General features: G+C 40.3%; 1 protein-coding gene across 1 annotated transcript in view; it reads right to left on the reverse strand.

Annotated features, from left to right (window-relative positions):
• Positions 1–22,500, reverse strand: part of LOC135207236 (E3 ubiquitin-protein ligase Rnf220-like) — a 156,424-nt gene that overhangs the window by 133,610 nt on the left and 314 nt on the right. Inside the window, 2 exon segments of the mRNA XM_064238865.1 lie at positions 4,553–5,093; positions 5,580–5,681. Coding sequence (XP_064094935.1) covers positions 4,553–5,093; positions 5,580–5,681 — 643 coding nt within the window.

The raw sequence follows: 22,500 nt of genomic DNA on the forward strand, positions 1-22,500 counted from the left end.
GACCTCAGCCGCTCTTCTTGTGGCTCAGAATCCAGAATGTCGATAATGTCCGCTTGGTCACGAAAGAGACGAAATAAGGAAGTTCACGATGAACTCATCGCCGTTAAAGGAATTTCGTTACAAACGAAGCCCGAGAACTCTCCCGAATTGAAAGGATGACATCCAATGAGGGTGAAATATGTTTGTATGGTGTTTTGACGTTGCATGGAACCAGTGGTTATTCAGCAACGGGACCAACGGCTTTACGTGACTTCCGAACCACGTCGAGAGTGAACTTCTATCACCAGAAATACACATCTCTCACACCTCAATGGAATGCCCAAGAATCGAACTCGCGGCCAATGGCCATACCGATCACGCCCCTGAGACGCTGGGTGAAATATGTAAGTAGGACTCCCGAGTTCACCCAAACATGCGATTTGTTCTTCGGAAACCTTCAAGGTATGACATTCATAGAAAAACAGGTCTCTGAAAGTTTTGCAAACGATGGGAAAGCGTCAGTGAGCCTACACATGAGCATTCGGGAAGCATGAATCACCAAAACTCTGTACGCTGTTTAAGATCACTCATCGACCTCTCTTGATACCGGTAAGGGAGGATGACGACGGCATCAAAAAACTAGTGTTTAACAACTCGACGAGAGAAATTATTTGGTTGTCTTATTCCTTTCAACAAAATACACTCATGAATGCTCTCGACTTCTGTAAGAGAAGCAACAGATTCATCCCGTCCCTCTTTTTTTTTTTTTTTACGCAGTTCTCCCGTACTGTGCGTCCCGAATATGTATGACCGACAACGTTCTACAACAAACAATAACCCATAAGTACGTAAACCACATGATCCATTACAACTCCGCTTGAGAGAGAGAGAGAGAGAGAGAGAGAGAGAGAGAGATGAAAAGGGTACCCCGCCAGACTACCCCTCACCCCTACCAGAGGGGCCAGCAACAAAAGCTCATTGGATGACACGACCCTGTTCAGAATTCAAGAATATTAATATAGGAGGCGAGCGGAGGATCCCCTTGTTACGAAGCTTTTCATCCGTCGGCCAAATGCTCAGATGAGGCTGGATTACATCCACCGCCACAAAGATCTCTCGCGAGTTCTTTCTTCGGCGCCGCCAAAAATATTCTTGCTTCTCACAGAGGAGGCTGTGATGGGATAGGCGAGGTCTCTGAACCTCGGGAAAACGTATAGTTGAAAGGAGCCCAATTGGATGAGGAAGATGAATTAAAAGAAGTCAAGAGGTTTTGCCAAAGGGCTGCAAAGGCTCCTTTGTGGGGACCGTCAATAGAGACAGAGGAATGGAGACGTGAACAGAAGTCACTTCTGCTATGCGAGGTCTTCATTAGCAGAATAAATAAAAGACATTCGGATAAATACAGCGCAAAGGACCGAGGTCTCGCGTTTTTTTTTTTTGTGAGAAAAGTTTTGAACGAACTTCCTCACTTTTAATTTATTCCTAATCTCACAGGATTTTCACCTTTCGCGAGAAGCTCGCCTTTTAAGATCGCGATTTCGGCTCTGCCCGACCACACTAGGCCGATCTTTCGACTGGCATTGCAGGAGGGGCCGACATTCGGTTGTATCTCTTTGCACGCGTCTAGTGAGATACAGTTTTACAAACTGAAGTCAGCCCCAGCCTCAGTCTTGTGGTCACAACGAATTCAAGTTCTCCTGGGAATCAAAGGTGACCCGTCTTTCCCGCAGGCTGCTTCGCCTTGCACTTGACTGACTCCTCTGAAACTTGTAGTACCATCAGCCTTCGACTTGGACCGCCATTGCTTCCACTCTACAGTGGATGACGGGGTGGCAGATCTGAGTGAAAGGGAGCCAGCCCCTCCCCTGCTTCTGCTGTAGCTCCGTTTCCCTGTGGTTCATACATCAGAAGGATAATCCAGGCGGGACGGGTGGGGGTCACAAGCCACCTGAGCCATGCCACAGGATTTACACTTTGTTCCCCCCACCTCTCTCTCTCTCTCTCTCTCTCTCTCTCTCTCTCTCTCTCTCTCTCCCCTGCATGTATATGAGCATGGAAGCATATATGCACGATTTCATTAAACAAAGACTTAATCTGTTCTTACATTGTTCAGCCGTTAAACCACAGAATGATATCTGATCTCAGTTCCAAATATCATCAAGTTTTCCTCACTCCTTTTAATGAACACATTTCATTCGATCATGCAATACGAGTCGTTGTTAATTCCACAGACAGCGGAAATAGTAGTGTATCTATTGCTCAGGAATAGAATGACTAAGTTTGCGAAGTCGCCGCTCCAGAGTCTGGTTCTCCGCAACCTTCGCCGGGAGATTAATAAGTAATTACAATACCCGCAAGCAGTAACTGGGAAAAAGGTAATATTATTAACAATAATGGCGAGGATGATCATCCTAACAAGCACTTGTTATGATGATATGATAGCGAGGAAAGCAATGACGATGACGCTGGCACGGAAGGTGAACTTCTTTCATTAAAAAAGAAAGAAAAAACAATCCAACACAACCCCTTCAGTTTTTATGTATGCTGATAAGAGATTTTACAATAAGAAGAGAAAAGACTACTTCCAGTTTTTTCCAACCACACACACATAAATGAACAAAATCAAAGCTGCTTGATGTCCCTATTGTTGTTGTTGGAGATTAAGCTGGCCTTATGCCAGCACGGGCTCTTGCTCACAGAGCAGCCCGTAGGAATATAACCCGGGCTAAAGCACGATCAGCCGAGTCACGGAAATAACTTCTGTGATAACATCTTCGCATCAACATCGACCGCTGATGCTCAGATTCTATTCCAGACCTTCCGAACAGCTCCAGATACCTTCTTCAGGTCCTCGGACTTATTGCACTGTGCCATCTATAACACAAAACACATTCGAAATCTAAGGAAATAAGCAACAATATCTCTTATCCACTTTTACACCAAACCAGTCACTCTCCAGTTTACAAATCACCCGTTTCAATTTCATAAGCAGACAAAATAAAGCCTAATTGCTCTACTAATTACCGATACCCTATACCTTCGCACTGATCACTTTATCTATTCAATTCCAATTTCCAGGCCACTGCGTAACAGTTTTTCCCTTCATTCTCAAATTTCCTTTACATCTATTTTATAACAATGGCGTCCTTCGCTGGTGTTTCCTACCAGTCCCACTGTTTTAGTATATGCCAGACATCAGCGAAGGGTGCCAGTGTTATAAAATAGTTAAAATGGGATTGAATAGGTGAAGTGAACAGAGCCAAGTTATAAGGTATCGGTAATTAGCAGCAATTAGGCTTTATTTTGTCTGCTTATGGAATTGAAACAAGTGATATGTAAACTGGAGAGGGACTGGTTTGGTGTGAAAGTGGATTCATGATTGATCTTTCAAGTTCTTGCAATCACTTCCAATACCTTTGCTCTTATAAGAAAGGGACAATTATACTTCTCTCACACAGTCACATAGAGCCATTCCCTCGTCGAAACATATTGAACATACGCTCATCAATCCCTATATACATACATATATATATATATATATATATATATATATATATATATATATATATATATAATTCAAAATTTATACAATATAATACATATAGTATATGTAGTCTACCTTCTATATATATAGTGTGTGTGTGTGTGTGTAATATATATATATATATAATATATATATAATATATATATATACTATATATATATAATATATCTATATATATATGTAGTATATATATGTAGTATATGATATATATATGCATATATAATATTCACATATATATATTTTTGTGTATAATGTTTAAGTATGTTGCATGGGTACGTAACTATGTGAACAATACTCGTTGCATGCATCCCCATACACTGCATGGCAAGAGTAGACTTTCTATGGGCAACAATCAGACGGTCAAGTAAGTATAGATTTGAGTGAGCTTCTCTTGGCTTCCCGTTGTCGTCCCCTTAGACCAATTCGAGGGGAAACGACGAGAGGAAAAAGGAGGCCGCATCAAAAGTCGGAGGAGTTTTTATTTATCATCTGAGGACGAGGGTGGAAAGAGCGCTACTTTAGGCAGGGCGGCGTCGTCGGGCGCTATTCGCCACTGGTGAGGAGAGGAGCGGTCATCCAGCGCCGCCACCTCCGACAATGAAAATTTGATTAAATTCTGACCCTTTATCCGATCAGAAATGGAAAGCTCATTGTTGTTCACCCTCGGGCGAATTGGCGTTAGTGGTCGACTGGTCAGTGGTGGCCGACACAGAAGGGGAAAGCTAGGGGAGGGAAGAGAGGGAGAGGAGCGCTCTCGGTTCCTGCAATGCAATGGCCGACTAACGCCACTCCGCACAGCCACCAATGTACGCAATGCTCGGCGGCATTTCTCTCCGCCCGCACCAGTGGACCAGCTCGACGTACAACGCGTTTCACTGACTGACAAGACTTACCTCACTTGTCAGTCACAAGACAACAAACCACAAAATGAAAAACTGAAGGAAGCACAGACGAAGCAAAGACCGAGAGGAAACAGCTCCAACGAGTCCACCAGAGGGAAAGGAAGCGGAAAAAAGGCTCGTGACCTACCTTTGGGTTCGTCGCTGTTGGAGTTGGGCGTATCGGTGTCACGAGCGTGTCCCGGAGATTCCCTGGATCCGTGTGAGCCTCGCGGTGACGGGGAATCCCGCCGATCTTCGAGGACCCCGAGACCCCCACCGCCGCCGCCGCTGCCTCCCCCTCCGCCGGTCAAGAAAGCGGTCCTCGGGTCGAGAGAGGCCAAGAGAGCCGGCGAGAAGAGGCCTGACGAAGTGCAGGGGATGGCCGAGGTGGAGCAGCCGCCCTCCTCCATCTTGGGCGTTTTGGCCGGGAGCGGCGAGAAGGCCGATCCGGAGAGGCTGGATGTGGGCGGTGGTGGTAATTTTGTGTGAGCATCCTGTGCACGGGCGTGAGCTTCGTGGGCTGGGTGATGCAGCGGGTGGAACGCCGACGGAGAAAAGGGCAGGCGAGGATCAAGGTGTGGGTGCAGGAAGGGGGGCGCCGTGAAGGGGAGGAGAGGCAGGTGGGGGTAGTCGGTCAGAGGCCGAAGGAGAGATGTGGTACTCGAACCATCCTTCATGCTGTCAGTAGCCTGCGAGGGAAGGAAGAAAAAAAAACAATGGCTCTCAGTTTACATTACATCTACATATGTGTAGGCCTACGAAATTTACAAGTCACTATAGAATGAATGCGGAAGCCTCAGTCCTTTCAGGGAATTTCGAAAAAATGACTGAAAATGCAAATCATTATACTTCTAACCTGTTACTCTTGAAACATCTTGAAAGCGATTCATATCGGGTCTTAGCAACGTCCCTCTTCATCAAAACAGACCTCAAATGAAATGGAACTTTTCTCAAGCATCTTGAGCGATGCAAGGTGAAACAATTAACCGAGTCGCTCTATGAACTGAATCATTCCTTCACACATTCAATTTTAAAGTTGACGAAGACGGAACAGAGAGACATACTTGAAGAGGGCTGCCTCATACGAACGGTCATGGCCGACTGGACTAGAATAACCTTAAACCTCGACTGATACATTGATGATAAAATCTGCTATTTGAGACAGTGAGCCCTACCTGTGAGTGGAGAGCATGGTGTAGTCGGAGTGGGTCATGGAGTGAGACGCCCTGAGTTAGACCAAGTAATCCGGCTCTCACAAACCCTCCACCCCCGTCCATCTGTGCGGGAAAAAAAAAAAACAGGTTTAAATTAATTTATCAATTAACACAAAACAATTACCACACGAGTACACCTAGCAATAATTTGACCCATTCCTCACTCTCTCTCTCTCTCTCTCTCTCTCTCTCTCTCTCTCTCTCAAAACCGAAAGCGGCTCAGAGTCAAATGCATGAATCTAATTAGAAAAACTTAATCAACAACTGATTACAAAATGATCCTCTCTGGGAAATGTGACGAAAACAATTTCTAGACTTGTAATTAACTTGATATTAAGCGAAAGATCGAATACCAGCTTTCAAATAAGGAACTGTGAATTTTTCTCATTAATTCACTACTGCAGGCAGAGCTGCTACCTTTCGGAAAGACAGAGGAGCTCGTATTCTTAGGGCCAAGGCCTTTATCACCGCCATGTTACCACTCCACTCGCGCTCGCTGACCAGCAGGAAATGTCCGAGGGCTGTCTAAATCCACAGTCCTTTAAAACAGTTCTGTCCGAAATTAACAGTAACTCTCTCGCTAATGAGACTGGTCAGGAAGCATTTGCTACACATTATTTTTACTGGAAAATCTTTTACAGTGAGAGTTACCAGACTGGACAAAAAGCATTGACATTTCAACCTACAGCATGACTGTAATAATCGTGAATGGAAGAGAAACGACAACATGGCCTATTGACCTTATTTCTTTGCATCGTCAATGCATTTCATCGCCTTTTTTGTGTCAATTCCCTTTGTCAACTCTGGAAATTATCTGGCGCTGAACCTTCCAAGACAACACAGTAACTAGACAAGTGGAATTCAAAAACTAAAAACAATGACACCTCGTCGCCTCTGATGAGACACAATGTCAGCCAGCTGATTATTTATCATTCAACTAATCTTTCAACGTCAGACGGTCAAGAACAGAAGCGGCTACGAATGATGTCTGAGAAGAAAATGCGTTCAGTAGTGATTGAATGAGAAATACTACGTGTACATTTTTGCTTTGGAATTCCAGTAGCTCTTATTCCTGTTACTAATCACTCGCTGTTGTTTGGACAAATGAGAAAAGATTATTAAGCCTTTCGCTCTAATTCTGTTTATTGTAATTAACAGAATATTCTGAAAACCGATTAAAATGAGTCTAGGTAGGTAGTTTACTAATAAGGTTCACATTTTATTTCGCGAAAGGATGGATTATCAAACACTGATGCAGATCCATTTTCTTCAGAGAAAATTCTGGGAAAATGGGACGGATGGTGGCACAGTCGTTGCTGTTCGTGAATCCATCAAATAAGAGGAAACAAATGCTGGAAGTATCGGAGATTCTATCGATCAGTTGGTTCCGCACTGTTACGGTGAAGATTCTTCATCTTCCCAAAGACTCCATAGTTTTTCTATTTTGCAGTACTTGAATGATATCACATAATGCCACTACAAAATTTGAAAGTCTTCATAACGCTTCTGTGTCTCTACAGATCACTTTTCTATTATTTATTAAACATTTGTGAGGTCTGCTGTTGGTCTATTTAGTTTCAGCAACTTGTCTGCATTCGTGTCCTCTAAGAAACTTCACAAGGAAGTCGTTTTCACTGCCATAAGAGCGGTAATCATGCATGAGACCACCATCAGGAGATTTCCTTTCATTCCATGTCGTCATTCCAAGGGCGAGTGGTATGCCTTCGGAATCAGTGGGCGTAGCGCCAGCTTCCATATTCTGTTCAGGCGGCCCGTGTCACACTGGTCGGAGCGCCTCATTGGCGTGGTCGGTATGGTGTTGGCGTGCGAGTTCGATTCTCGTGCGTTCCACTAAGGAGTGAGAGATGTGGATTTCTGTTGATAGAAGTTCACTCTCGACGTGGTCCGGAAATCACGTAAAGCCGTTGGTCCCGTTGCTGAATAACCACTGGTTCCATGCAACGTAAAAGCACCATACAAACACATTGGTCAGTACCCGAGATCCTCTATGCTCTTCATTGCAGCGCTATGGAGTTATCTTTCTGCGAATGCTGTGGATCTCGGGTTCATGAGTTTGACAGAGGCCATAATGCTAATTCAAAGTGCCAGCAACGTGGCATAAGCTTTATCACGACTTTCCTCAAAAATCCCTTGTGTATCTTTTTCCTTCGTGCATTTTACATATCCAAATTTCTCTGTCTCTCTTTCCTATTCGTCCCTTTTTTTTCGTACGTGGGTCATTAGCCGTTTGAAAAATTGCTTAGCAGATATTTTGAACGTGATATCATGACACAAAAATATCCCAGGCCACGTCTTACGTTTAAGCTGGAAATAATTCCATATCTACATTCTATCAAGCGATCAAATTTCAGAAAGTAGTTTGAAGCTAGCTGAACTCTCATTTTCCCCCTAACCAGTCTGACCTTAATACCTGAAGATTTTCATGAGTGAAAAGCAACTCAACCAACACACATTAACACATTCATTCAAATGTGAACAAGAGCTGACGTTTTTCTCTCCTTGCATTCTCAGCCCAATCTAAACAGGCCAAAAGTCACATGAATGATCATAGAAGATGTGACCTGGTGCTCACTCCCGTGATTTCCCCTGGAGGCAGAATGAAGACTGAAACCAAGAATTCTACCAGGACATGAAAGTGATCCGACCATAGCTATGACAGATCTCCAAAAGCCTTTACAAATCAGAAGAGCGGAAACGACAAACGGAGGTTTTCCACTCCACAGGGCCCTCACCGCAAACAAGAAGCGCCCCAGCAATAACAACCTGCTGGAGTAACGCCGACTTTCAACTTCGACTTGGTGCTCATAAACAAGAGACTCGATCTCCTTTGTATAGAGAATGAATTCGACAAAGGTAATGACCGAGAAGAAAAAGACTTGATCCAGAAATCAATCCTTCAATTGTCCATCTAATCTTGACACTCTTCCGAGGAGATGAGGCACATCCAACTCCCGTCAAACTTTATACGTCTCATCACTATATGCATTAAATTCAGGGACTGATGCCTTATTCCTCCATTTTTCTGGCACTGCCGATCACATGATGACATTAAAGGCGCCGCAAATAATACACATTTATACGACACAGATTTACGACTGGGTATGAAAATTATGAAGTCGCTTGTGAAATTTTGAGTGAGGAACACGAGCGCTCATGTGCCAAATCTCGAGCTGAGGGAAGCCTCCAAACGTCACTTGCTGCTCTCCGGAATTGTGCCACTATGTAAGCCAATCCTTTCAGACCGTAATCAGTGTAGAGCACCTTTTGGAATAATCCCAAAAATAGACCTAAATAAACACGATTATATATAGAAAATCTTTGCACGAATATAGAACACCTTTATTTGAAAATTACTTATTTGAATTTTCACCCGTTGTTATTCAATTAAAACTTATGACCTACCAACAGTAACACTTATTCTGTCACGCGACCTATCATTCAGTTGGATCTTTGGTAAAAGGTGAGTAGCATCTCGGCGCTCCTCCTATTTACCAATCGAACGACATAAGATATGAAGAAATTAGATCTAAAATGCCCTTTATCACGATTTTTTCCGAAACACGATAGCAACCTATAGTAAGACAACCCTTCCTGAACCCCAAAAGCTACGTTGAACATAGTTCCATGATATGTTAGGCAGATCAAGGCGTGAGCCGACCTCCAGCTTACTCGGGTCGCGTTCTAAATTCTACGGTCAAATACAGCGTTGTATAACCAACGGAATTGAAAATAAATCCGTTATACTTATTAGAAATAATATTTGTCCTTTACTATTTAACATGAAAATTAGCTATTTCTTACATTTTCATTCTAATAAACAAACCATAAATATCACATCCTAAAATTCCTGTTTCTTTAACTCTAAGCGAAACTCCTTTTTCAGTCTCTGATAGGCTTTTCCATAGGGTTTTCCTACCCCCCACAAAAACAACAAAGTAGTCTGTAGGCTTACTGCCCGAGTAAACGAAACGTACATGACAAATGACTGCTATCACCGTAAAGGGAGTGACCGGCCCTTCTTACAATGACATCATCACCCTACAAACCCTAGCGAAGGAAACGATCACATCAGGATCGATATTCGCCACACAACGCAAATTTTCTCTTCAACTACTTCATGAATTTTCTATTTATCCAAAGATGGAGAAGAAAGCGTCCTACTGTCTAAGATTTGACACTTCCCTTTAATCGGCCGACCCCGTCTACTAAAATCTGTGTATTTTCAGAATTCAAGCTTGCCGTCAGATTATGTCTTCGCCATCTTTATCTATTTGTTTGTCTCTTACTCAAGAGATCAAAACCTTCAACGGAGTGACGTTCTTAGCAAGAATTACGAAATGGTATGTTCTAGTGGAAGTAAGATATTGTTCGTGATTTTTTTTTTGTGGTGGGGGGAGTCTGTAACGCCACGCACATACACTGAGAATTGTTCAATTCCTCTCGCTCATCTCCGCCTACTCTAGGACAACCCGTCTCTCTGTCTCTCTCTTACACAAGATGAAGCGAGATGAATAATCCAGAATATTTGCAGCATCAAATGAGACTCCCGCACAAAATTTTATCGCCAAATATGGATTCTACCTTACAGTTCCCGTTTTTAAAATCAATATATAATCTGACTACGGAAAATCAGGCGCAAAATATAGCGCATCGTCATACGCTCTTCCCATACGTAAATCCTCGAACTGCGTTGACCGGAGAAGAGTTCGATATCTTCCATTGAGTGACCCTCGTTCAAACCCAAGTGCACTGGACTGGCAGATCCCGTCGAAGCCATCTTCATACTTTTCCAAGACATCTGTGATGCGGACATCTTGTTCAAGCACCTCGTCATCCCTCGTGAATGGTAGCAGCAAAGATGTCAATTTTCAAGGGACATTATTTACACACGCGAGCCAATCATGTGATGGTTCTCCCACCCATCACTGTGACACGGGTTTCTAATGCACTGAGTTACTCATCATACACCAATGAACACATGTTCTCTCTGACAATCGAAAAAAAGGAGTAACGCCATCATGGCTGTCCACCTTCAATTCTCGTACACCACAGCTCATCGTGTAGTCTATTGAGTTTTACCGCCAATGGTCGCTTCATTTTCATAATAAATATGGTTTATGACAAAAATACTTGAAGATACACTCAATCACAGTTTCCTCCGCTTGTTTGCTCACTTCTATCGGTTAATTAATGCCTGACTCAATTCGATTTATTGGTGCTGTTTTAAATACACATCATCCATTCATAAATATTCCCACAATACATAAATATAGAATTATATATATATATGTATATATAATATAAACACATCACACACACACACACACACACACACACACACACATATATATATATAATATATATATATATATATATATATATAGATAATATATATATATTATATATATATATATATATATAGTATAGTTATATATATATATATATATATATATATATATAATATATATAATAATATATATATATAAGTGTGTGTGTGTATATACCAGTTTTTTAAACAATGAGATCTATTCAATGCGGCTATACTACTACGTATATTTATTAACTGTATCCTTCACTTTTCTTTTTTTCCCTTTTCCCTTTTTCATGTTTACACATTCCATTCCGCCAAAGCTTCATATTTAGGGTTCACATTCTTTTGTTGTCTTTCCAGAGAGTGTATGTTCACATTTAAAATGTATAATAATAATAATAATAATAATAATAATAATAATAATAATAATAATAATAATAATAATAATAATAATAACAAGAAGAGGATGAAGAAGATGATTTATTTTGAAAAGACAGGAAGACCACTTATCAGGCTGTTCATAGACCTAACGAAATTGCTGATCAGACAGATATCGCGGAACGGGAGCCAGCTGTCAAAACTGTTCGAATACACCGATATACTTCAGAGGATAAAAAGCTGTCGCCGTCGTTAAAGTAGAACAACGAATTTCTTTTACCCGAAATATGGATAAAGAGAGAAAAGCGTATTTCTTTTCGACATTTTAAGAGGCTACAGGTAGTAACAGGGGCGTGGGCGAAACGATTCTGCAATTCAGTATATTCTTTTTCAATTGTGATTAGACACAAAAAATCCCAGCGACCTCTTTATCAGAACAACGAACGGCAGAACAATGGCTTTCGACAGAATATTGCTTGTGCGGGATTCTTTTATCGCGCCCTTTTCATTATTTTGATGGCGAACAAATAAGCAACTGGAAAATCAAATCAGAGGTTCTCAAGACATTGACACAAGAAGCAGGCGAACATGAAATAAAAGGTCACTTCCGAACTTCTCTTCCGTGGATGGAACCATCAGCTCTAGACGACTTGATTCCATCACTGAGGTTTGAGAACAACACGACACCATTTAATTGCGAACAAATTCCAGTCACGGCACTTACTCAGTTTTGTTCACGATCACAGCGAACGTTGGCGAACTCTCTCTCTCTCGCTGCTCTCCGCACCGGTGTTCCCGCCAAAGGTGCGTCGACTTGACCGCCAATATTCTACTCAGAGTTTGCCCAAAAACAGAGTGAATTTCATTCATTCATTCAGTCCTGTGTATTGGGCGAATGCATTTTGAAAGCCGAGACGTAAACACCTTTCAGATCAATTAGATACAAATTTATGTTTAGGTGTATACCATCGATAAGAGATATCTAACATATCTAACAGGACTGCGTATCAAATATTAATATTCATTTTCTTTGATAACAAAAAGACCTATCACATATTTCTAAGATAAGGATCTACCACACATTATACTATATATATATATATATATATATATATATATATATATATATATATATATATATATATATATATATATATATATATATATATATATATATATATATATATATATATGTATATATATATATATAATATATATATATATATATATATATATATATTATATATATAATATATATACATATATATATATATATATATATATATATATATATATATATATATATATATATATATATATATATATATATCATACTATACACATTAACATGTGATTTGTTCATCACACATCACCAAAATGACGACATTATTTCTTTGTCAGTGACATATTAACTCTGATAAAGTCTTTTACTTTTTTTAATATATATAGCATATAATATATTATATATACTACATGCATAATATAAAATATGTAATACATTTACATTTTTTCCTGTAGGAAATTGAAATAATAGAGTCCAAGAGCAATCTAAACGTATGTCAAATTTACCATTTCGTGTCAGTACACATTTATAGATATGTTTCCTACAGTACAGATATGCAAGCCAATAAACAAACGAATATAGTTATCACAATGGAACACTTCAGTTTTCAGTAAGGAACCGCAGATCCCATTGGAAGTAAGTGAGAATTCAGTAGTTTCAGGAAAGTAAGTAGGTGTCACATTTCCCAACAATGCGGCCACTGCGATAAGCATGAATTCAACCTTGACGTGAAAGTCGCCGAATTCTTATAGGATAATAATAAAGGCAAGACTAGAATCATCGACAGAAAGGTAATAGGACTAGTACATACACGCTTCTAATTTGACCCCTACAAGAGTCAAGTCCCTTGACTTGGCAAAAAAATGGAAAGAATACACAATTCTTGAACACTGAACTTCATGCCAAAACTTCGCGAAGACTTCTCACTTTCTTTGATAATAACGTCGCAATCAGATGCTCTTCTGTCCCAAAACGAACCGGTCTCGCCTCCAGAGCCAAATCTCGAGGTGCACCGAAATGGTTCATAGCCCGTTAGGACTGCTCCAGGAGAAACAACCTGAAACTAAGGGACTGAGGCCGAGGATCACAGTCTAGCAGAACAACTTTCTCTCCTTATTTTTAGAGAGAAGCTATACAAACACTGCCTCTCTCCTGCAGATCTACAAGCTATGCAGGGCGATACCGATGATCGCATCTAGGAATATCCGAGTGGGTGGAAGGAGGAGCAGTTCAAGAAAAATTGGGGGGATTATCGTCAATTCGACTTCTTTACACACACACACAAAATGAACGAGTAGATCGTCGTTGGGAAAATTGTCTTTCAAAGATGATGAGTCTTATTACATTAACCAACTCTCTCTCTCTCTCTCTCTCTCTCTCTCTCTCTCTCTCTCTCATTATTATCATCATTCGGAATGAAACTGACCCCTGGATCCCAGGCAGTGAAGTCGATTCCTGTGAGAGAGCCGAAATCCAGGTTTGCTCGGGCAAACTCTATTTTCGAAAGGGATATATCCGGAATCCACCTCCTAACCTAACCCTTCAGTGACCCATTTGTTGCTCATTCACCAAACCTCGGCAGGCACACCTTCGACGCAGACTTATTCCAGCGCCTCTGTGAACAATTAGCCAAAAAATCCTTTTAAATAAGGTTCGTTTAAAATTTGCATTCGGCGCTAAACGCCATCTCTTATTTCTGGCCTGCGTCGTTCATGAAGATTTCCCGCGCTTTGTACGAATAACTCGGGGGTCAATCAAAATAGTTATAATCAGCGTCATTCATTCGCAGTCTAAAATAAAATGATGATGATAAATTCGCGAAGTCTAAAAAAATCTCCAGCTGGACAGCTGCTTGAATTTCCTTCTCCTGGAAAATGTGTGACTGGTTTGACCCCTTCCCGAAGAAAAAACATTAAATAACTTGGTATTGGCAACGCCATCCATTTTGAAATCTCAGATGAGCCAGTTCATATCAATTTTGAATAAACTCATAGTTAGTTATTTCATTATCAAAATATACAACTATTAGTACAAATTTGTCGAGAGATATATAATACAAAATATACAAAGCAGACAGTAATCTCTTTTGTTCTTGCAAGTACATGGCTTAAATACATGCGAGATTCAGAGTTAGATCTAAGAGTTAAAGACAGAGAAATATCCTACGCAATTTAGATTGTACATAAGAGCTCCTACCTAAATTAGTGTTGATAAATGTCTGCTCTAAGTTTTCCTCAAAAATTGAGAGAACTTGACCTATAGTAAACTGCGGTTAACGAAACCATATCCAATGAGCCGCCACTGCCTTTGAAATCAGCGCTCTGGCTGAAAGCCATCAAATAATACACGTCGCCACCTATATATATATATTCTCCTTACTGAAATTGTTACCTGCGACTTAGACTAAGCACAGCAAGTGCCACGCACGGCACCGCAGTCATCAGAAGACGTCATAAGAAGAAGAAGAAACTGGGGCTCCATCGAAGGACTTTCCAGGCATCCTTGTCTTCCCCCTCCCCTCCCATCCCCTCATCTCATCTCTTCCAGTCGTTCTATTCAGTTATTCGCCATCATTGAAGAGTCATTGCTCTCAATGATTCATTTCTGAACAGCCTATATGAATCGGCGCCCAAGGGTGAGTACCACTGAGCCCACACCACCACCTCCTCCTCCTCCTCCTACTTGTTCCCTCTCATTGTAACCCTCATCCCCTCATAACCGCTGTCTCCCGTCAGAAGCGACCTTCCACCCCATCCACCGATGGAAATTTATGGTTTCTTTCTTCATGAAAAAACGTCCAGCCAACGTTTCCTCCTCAAAATGACTGGTATCGTCCCACGTTATAAGGACAGACCACCGACCTTAGATTCTTGTAGCCAGCGGCAGTTTTCGGGGATGTCCGTCCCGAAGAGAAACGGCGGCATTCGACGCGGATGCAAATCGCCGCTACTTTCGCGGTGGTCTCTTCCTCTCTCTACGGCTTGTTTCACAGCCATTACAGTTACATCATAGTCCGGCCCGGCAATGGACTCCCGCCATTTCGCAAACTCTCATTTCACGCCATCATTTGAACGCAAAATATGACTCCCACACCTGCCCAAACAAACGCCAAACACTTTCCCCCGTCTGAACTTGTCTCTGTCGGTGTCATCTCCTCAGGAACCCAAAAAAATAAGAGGCAACATTTACAAGCGTCTGAATGATCCAATCAAGCCGCCATTGTGGGATCGCGCGCAACCGGTTGCTGCCAATTACTCCGACCTTTCCGGTCGCCGCTCTAGACCTGGAGGCAGCGCGTCTTCAAAGGAAACAGCACACACACGCACACACACATATAATATTATATATATATATATATATGATATATATATATATATATATATATAGATAGATAGAGAGATAGATAGATAAGAGATAATATATATAGATATAGATATTGATATTAGTTATTACAAATAATTATTATTAAAAATATATAGATATATTCGATATATATATATAGAGATATAGATATATATATATATATATAGATATATATAGATATATAGTAGAATATATAGTTATATATATATATATATATATATATATTATATATATCATATATATAAATATATATATATATATATATATTATATATCATATAAATAATATTATATAGATATATAAAGATTATATATAGTTTAATATATATATAAACATTATATATAAATATATATATATTCTATATCGTATATGTGATGTGATGTACACATCACATCACATCACATCATATGATGTACACATATCGTATATGTGTACATCATATGCCTCTATACTCTTTCTTCCTGGAGGGGCGTCAGATGTAACGCTTTTGCTGACCTCACGCCCTGTCCCACTTAAGTTAAGGATTCCTACGCCGGAATTACGTACGCACGAGATGGCATCATCCGGACCGTCGTCTACAATGAGATAAAGCCAATTTAATGAAGATGGCGAATGTGAATTTTAAATGTTACAGGATAACTGCCGAACGCGCTCATGCAATCACACGAGTTTTCATACAAAAAAAAAAAAAATTGATATTTTTCGCAACATGAGGAATCAGCCGAGAAAGTACTCGAGACGTCAGTCAAAAAAAAAAAAAAAGAAGAAACTGCATAAAATCGAATGAGTGAAACGTCACACCTGGAATGCAGTCAGACATAAAAACCACTATCCGGTAAACGGAAAAACAAGCATCAAAAACTCATTAGCAATGAAAACACAGCCATTTTCAAAAACTCACAGCAATGAAAGCACAGCCATTTTCCCTTCACATCCACTTCCCGAAATCAAAATGGAAGGTCTTCCTTTCGATGACAATTACCATGATTACTGTCTCACGTGCTTTGGTTGACACGCATGAATGGAGAGAGGGCGTTGTCGCAAAAAGCATGCAACATCTAAAAGCAGGCAGGAGTCCGATAAAAACAGGGTGTTTTTCTTATAGTCACTCGTGCAAGTCTAGTACATTTGTTTATACCACTGTATTTCGTAAAATAATAAGAATAATAATAATAATAATAATAATAATAATAATAATAATAATAATAGTAACATCATTTATGACATTCCAGCGCTTGCTTTTCAATGGGTGCTTCATTTTAATACATTTTTACCTGTTTATTAATAAATTTTACTCGTGAATAAGTGGCATCTCTTCTTTCTGTTATTTCCCTTTACCTTCTGTTACTCCCTAATGAACATCATATTCTTTGGAAGTAGGAACATCAAATCAATGGCCCTGTGGTGGACTTGTTACATAAGAATAGGGTTCATCTTCTAAAATAATAATAATAATAATAATAATAATAATAATAATAATAATAATAATAATAATAATAATAAAAAATGTCAACTGCAGAATCGCCGCTCTCGAAAACAGATCAAGCCAGCCACAAAATTACAAAGGACGAATGGAAAATAGGAGTTTGGCCAAAAGGCCAAGCGCTAGGACCTACAAGGTTATTCAGCTCTGAAATAGCTATTGTCAGTAAAATAATTGTAAAAGTTTCAGGGAAGGAAAACCTCAAAGCAGTTACACTATGAATCATTTGCTAGGAGAAGGTGGAGAGTAAGATGGAAGATCGAGAATATCAAAGGAGGTACAGTAAACGGAACGCAAGGGGTTGCAGCTAGGGGTCTAAGGCACGCTGGAAAGAACCCTGAATAATACCTACAGTGCACTGCATGAGGTGCACTGACGGCCCGACCCCCCTTACGAAGGACGAAACCGAAAATCCTTTTGGATCTATTATTTTAACAACCGGGTTGGTTTCTATACCCACGGGAGGTCAGCCATCTTGATGTGAAAGTTGAGCCCTTATAATAACTTTCAGGATAGATAGGTAAATTATAATACTTCAAACATAAATATATATATATTAGTATAATATTCTAATCTATATATATTTAATCTGTATATATATATATTCTAATGTAATTAAATAATAATATAGTTCATAATAATCGTATCGTGTATATTATCTCTCTCAAATATATCTATATATATATTATACTGTATACATATATGTGTGTGTTTGTGTGTGTGTGTGTGTGTGTGTGTGTGTGTGTGTTGGCAATCAATCCATTTGAAGGATATTGCGAAAAAAAAAGATAGTTTAGCCCTACCATTTCGTCCTCCACCGGTCGGGGACGAAACGGTCAAGCTAAACTATACTTTATCTTTTCTTTTCAGACTTCCCTTCATGTGGATTGATTCCATATAATTATTTCTTGGTGCCTATGAATACTACAGTATATATATATAAATATAGCTCTATATATATATATTATATATTATATAATATATACACACACACACATATATATATAATATTATGCAAGTATTTTTGGAATGAGGGTGCTGGCCCATGCCCATTTTTCCACACCTTGGTTGCGATCACCACAGGTGTCTTAACTACCATGTAACCAATACACTGTTAATATCAATAGAAGCACGAGGAGGGGAGGGGGGGGTTGGGGCTTTTGGGGAGGGAGGTGTGAACTTCCCGTCCTCATCCACGAATCGAACCCGGGTGTTCTCGCTTGATAGACAATAAAGTTGCCGATCATAAAACACACATATGAAATCGGCAACAGCTGTATGGCTTACTATTTATTGCATTATTATAGCTACATTTGGTGGTGACCTTAGGTGTTATACTAATTGTATTTCTCGGCAATTCTGTGCGACCATGAATGTTCCTTACTTGGTCAGAAAACCCTATTCATGGCATTTTCATAGTTCTGCTCTGGTAATCTGGCGCTTCTTAACGAATCGCATCAATCTTTCAAAATAGTTCCTCGCACAGCAATCTGATGCTACTTATCCACAAAAGGAATCACTGCGCCCTTTTAATGCGCACCCCATTCACTCTCTCTCACTTTCTGGTTTCATTAGGATATTAGGGATTACCATAAAAAACCGACGACGTTTAAAACTTCCCAAGTTATTCTATTACTCCTCGTTCGTAATGGTCTCTCTCACCGGGAGAGTCCACGGGAAGCGACGCGCGACGACCCAGCCAATTTCGCTGACTTACGCTTTAACAACGATGAAGACAATAACATTAGTTAAAACCCCAGCTTGTTTAACATGACGAATAAAACGCTCACGGCCACTATATAATGCGGCGGAAACGAAGCAAGAGCCTTTGGAGCAAATCGAGCTGGGATTCACACAACAACGAAGTCTGTAGACCACTCGATGAAACCGATCGGGAAAGATTCATTCGCAAAAGTATGAATCTCTGAGTCAAGGAGAGGTCTGGGAGAAATTGTGTCGCAAGGGCATCCCTGTGTCTTAGCTACGGGAGTGTCGGCCGATAACTGAAGAAACCCAGATATTGTTGACTATAAAACCCTCAATATGTCTAACGTAATTTAAGAGCCAAAGGATCTCAAATTTGTCTTTGTGAAAATGAATACTTCGAAGATAAATCAGATGAAGCGAGAATGCGCGACATGAATAGAACAGGGAAGGAGAGACAAGAGAGATGGATAAAGAGAGAACTGGGGATACGTACGGAATCATTCGAACTACAAACAAATACTGAAAAAAGAAATATCTGATTATCTCTTGCTGTAAAATATTTTTTTTCAAGCAAATACTGAAAAGAAACATCTGGTGATCTCTTGCTGTAAAATATATCTTTTTATTCATCTTGAGATGGAAGTTTAGACAAAATACTTTCTCAGTCCCCTAATCTACGCCACTCCAACGTTTTATAGTATTTCTGTCAAGCTTTGCGCTCGAGTTGATTGGCACGTGCCCTGCACCGGATATACTAACTCTTGGTGGCTGACACGAACCCTTCTAGTGTTGCTTTGACCAGAACGTTTTTTTTTTTCCTCTTTTTATGAATGAATATGCTCCTGTGATCTTGTCACTCTCGAAGAACAAAGTTCTGAGTCCTTGTAACGCCAGTCTATTATTTCCCTCTGGGAAGTGTGGTGAGGCTTTTGAAGGAAGACACTCAACGCCTAGGAAAAGCCAACATCAGCCAATTGGTATTCATTCCCTTGAGGCAGGACGCTTTCTCCGCTATCATACATGGGGAATTTTATCTCCCCATTTTACAAGCTAAATCCTATATATATATATATATATATATATATATATATATATATATATATATATATATATATATATACATATATAGTGTGTATGTGTGTGTGTAAAACGAAAAGAACTCTCACTGGAAATGACATTAAAACCAGCCTTGGTGATGAACTCTCGTTACGGTTTTTTTTTTGGGGGTGTGTTGAGGAGGGGCTGTTGGGGAAGGGGGGGAACTCATTATTCCGGGGTATCTATTGTTCACATGTGTCCTTATCTTTTATGGTGAACCATTTACAACACCACAAGAAACTTTTATGCTTAATGGCGAGCGCTGTTTCTCTCTCTCTCTCTCTCGCTCTCTCTTTGGTCGAAAAACTATCAGCCACTGCAGATGGCTTTGCCGCACAGCATAACATTTTTATTATAAAGCTAATGTCTTACGTGTTTGTTAATACACACACACACACATTCCTGGGTCACCAGAAGACTTACTGCCACACCTACTTATGCTTGTATATAAACTCTTGTAAGATATCCTATGTCCATATTTTACCAGTGATCAGAAGCACAGAAGGAAGCGCTCGAAATATATGGTTGCAAGGTTCAAACAGTGTCTTATGGGCCTTTATGTTCATATGCATAAATATGTATGTACGTGCGCGTGTATACGTGTATGAAGGTTTTATATTACTTTTAACCTCTATGGAAGACGGGCACTACAAGTGGAACAACATTTTGGGAAAAAATGTATAAATTGTCCCAAAACTCATCAAATTTAACTTTATTATTCATAAGTAGCCAGAGGAAAATGAGAGAGAGAACGCAGGTAAGGCTGGCACGTAAGAGCTGAAGGTTGATGCCTACATACAGGACAGAACCTGAGTGGACAGACAGTAGCGCCCTGGCACAGCGTAATCTTAAGTGTCAATGATCACCTAACCGAAATTTTGTCATTTCCCGCGGCTGCATACAATGCTTGACCACTTGTGCTGGTTGAGCCTTACCGATACTTCACGATGCGTTCAAGTGCCAGGGCCGAAATGTGAGGAAAAACTAAATGCATGCGTCTGCTGTTAATTCAGTATATATGAAAAGCGTAACTTCCGTTGCATCGGGTAACACTCTGAACCCGGCTGGCGGCCCAGCGATTGATTCGAAGCATGTAATAACACAACGGCTAAAAAAATAAAATTAAAAAAAATATCGTTGCCGCTAAAAATGAAAAAATAAAATAAAACCTTCATATGACATAGATAACCGTTATGCGTAATCAAATCTTGCAAGTTATATATCAGCCGATCATTTCACACACGAAGTCGCTTCACTACGTTTTAGAAAAGCAAAGTAAATTTTCGCCACTTTTTGTCGACGCTAAACTCCTCGATCGTCACAAACCACGGACGGAAAACTTCCTCTCGCTTTCTGCGTCGTAGAGACATGCAGAATTATTCGCATAACATTGTGATGTGACAAACGTCATTTTGGAAACTTCACCTCAGTCTTGGAAACCATTTGACAACCCTCATGGCGCATAAGACAAGTCAACATCATCCACCAGAAACCATTCGTCATTACGCATGCAATTCCATAGGCAGCCGAAGACGGCTTCTTAAATCCACAAAGAAAATGCTCTAATTCAGAGAGAGAGAGAGATTCTTCCCGCCGACGGCAAAGACGGGAGCTCAGTGGCGATTTGAACGGGCCTGTCTGGCGGAGCGGCCGCTGAGAGCGTGTCGAATTGCTTTCGGATTTCCAAAGGGATTTCCCCTTGTTTTCTCTGTCGAGTCTCTTTCCACCTTTCGCTTCTGTTCTCGCTGTCCAGCGAGAAGAGGAGGCAACCTTGACATAAACAACAGCCCGTATTCGAGTGTTCCTCCCCTGCCTCGAAGCGAACACTAACCGCCTAAAAATAATCACTTGACAGCACACTATTATTATTAAAGTATATATTTCGCACGATTCCATATCACAGCACAAATGAAAAGGCTATGGCATCCCCCCCCAACCCCCCAACACCCCTTTCCTAAAAGCAGTGAAGTGGACCAGAGGGCTTCGTGGAAATAATAAAGAATAAGGCTAATCTCCTTTCAAAGATTCTATCAATCAGCCAATCTGCGGAGTACCTGTCCAGACACAGCGAAGCGATCCAGGCCACCTCAAAGTCAAAGGGATTTTAGCGGGAGAGATTAAGACTGACCGAGATAATAAGTAAGGGTCGGCATAATTGCGGGATCACTTCTTTTAAATCCCAGAGGTGATTTGGACTCGAGCCCGATCCCTGGGGGGTCAATTTCCCAAATCGTTTGATCCTCCTTCCAGATCAGGTAGTTTTTCGTCCAAAAAAATGATTCCCTCTGTTCAAACAGATAAATCATTAAAATGACATTAAAAAAAGTGGAAAAATAAAAAAAAGGCCACAAACAAAAGTCCTTCACTTACCTTCGCAGCAAAACTAAACCAACCAAATGATAAGAATAAGAAGCATGACCAAAATACTTCGAGAAAGACACTCAAAAAATGCAGAATT

The sequence above is a fragment of the Macrobrachium nipponense genome, chromosome 32 (assembly GCF_015104395.2).
Source record: "Macrobrachium nipponense isolate FS-2020 chromosome 32, ASM1510439v2, whole genome shotgun sequence".
NCBI classification, from domain to species: domain Eukaryota; kingdom Metazoa; phylum Arthropoda; class Malacostraca; order Decapoda; family Palaemonidae; genus Macrobrachium; species Macrobrachium nipponense.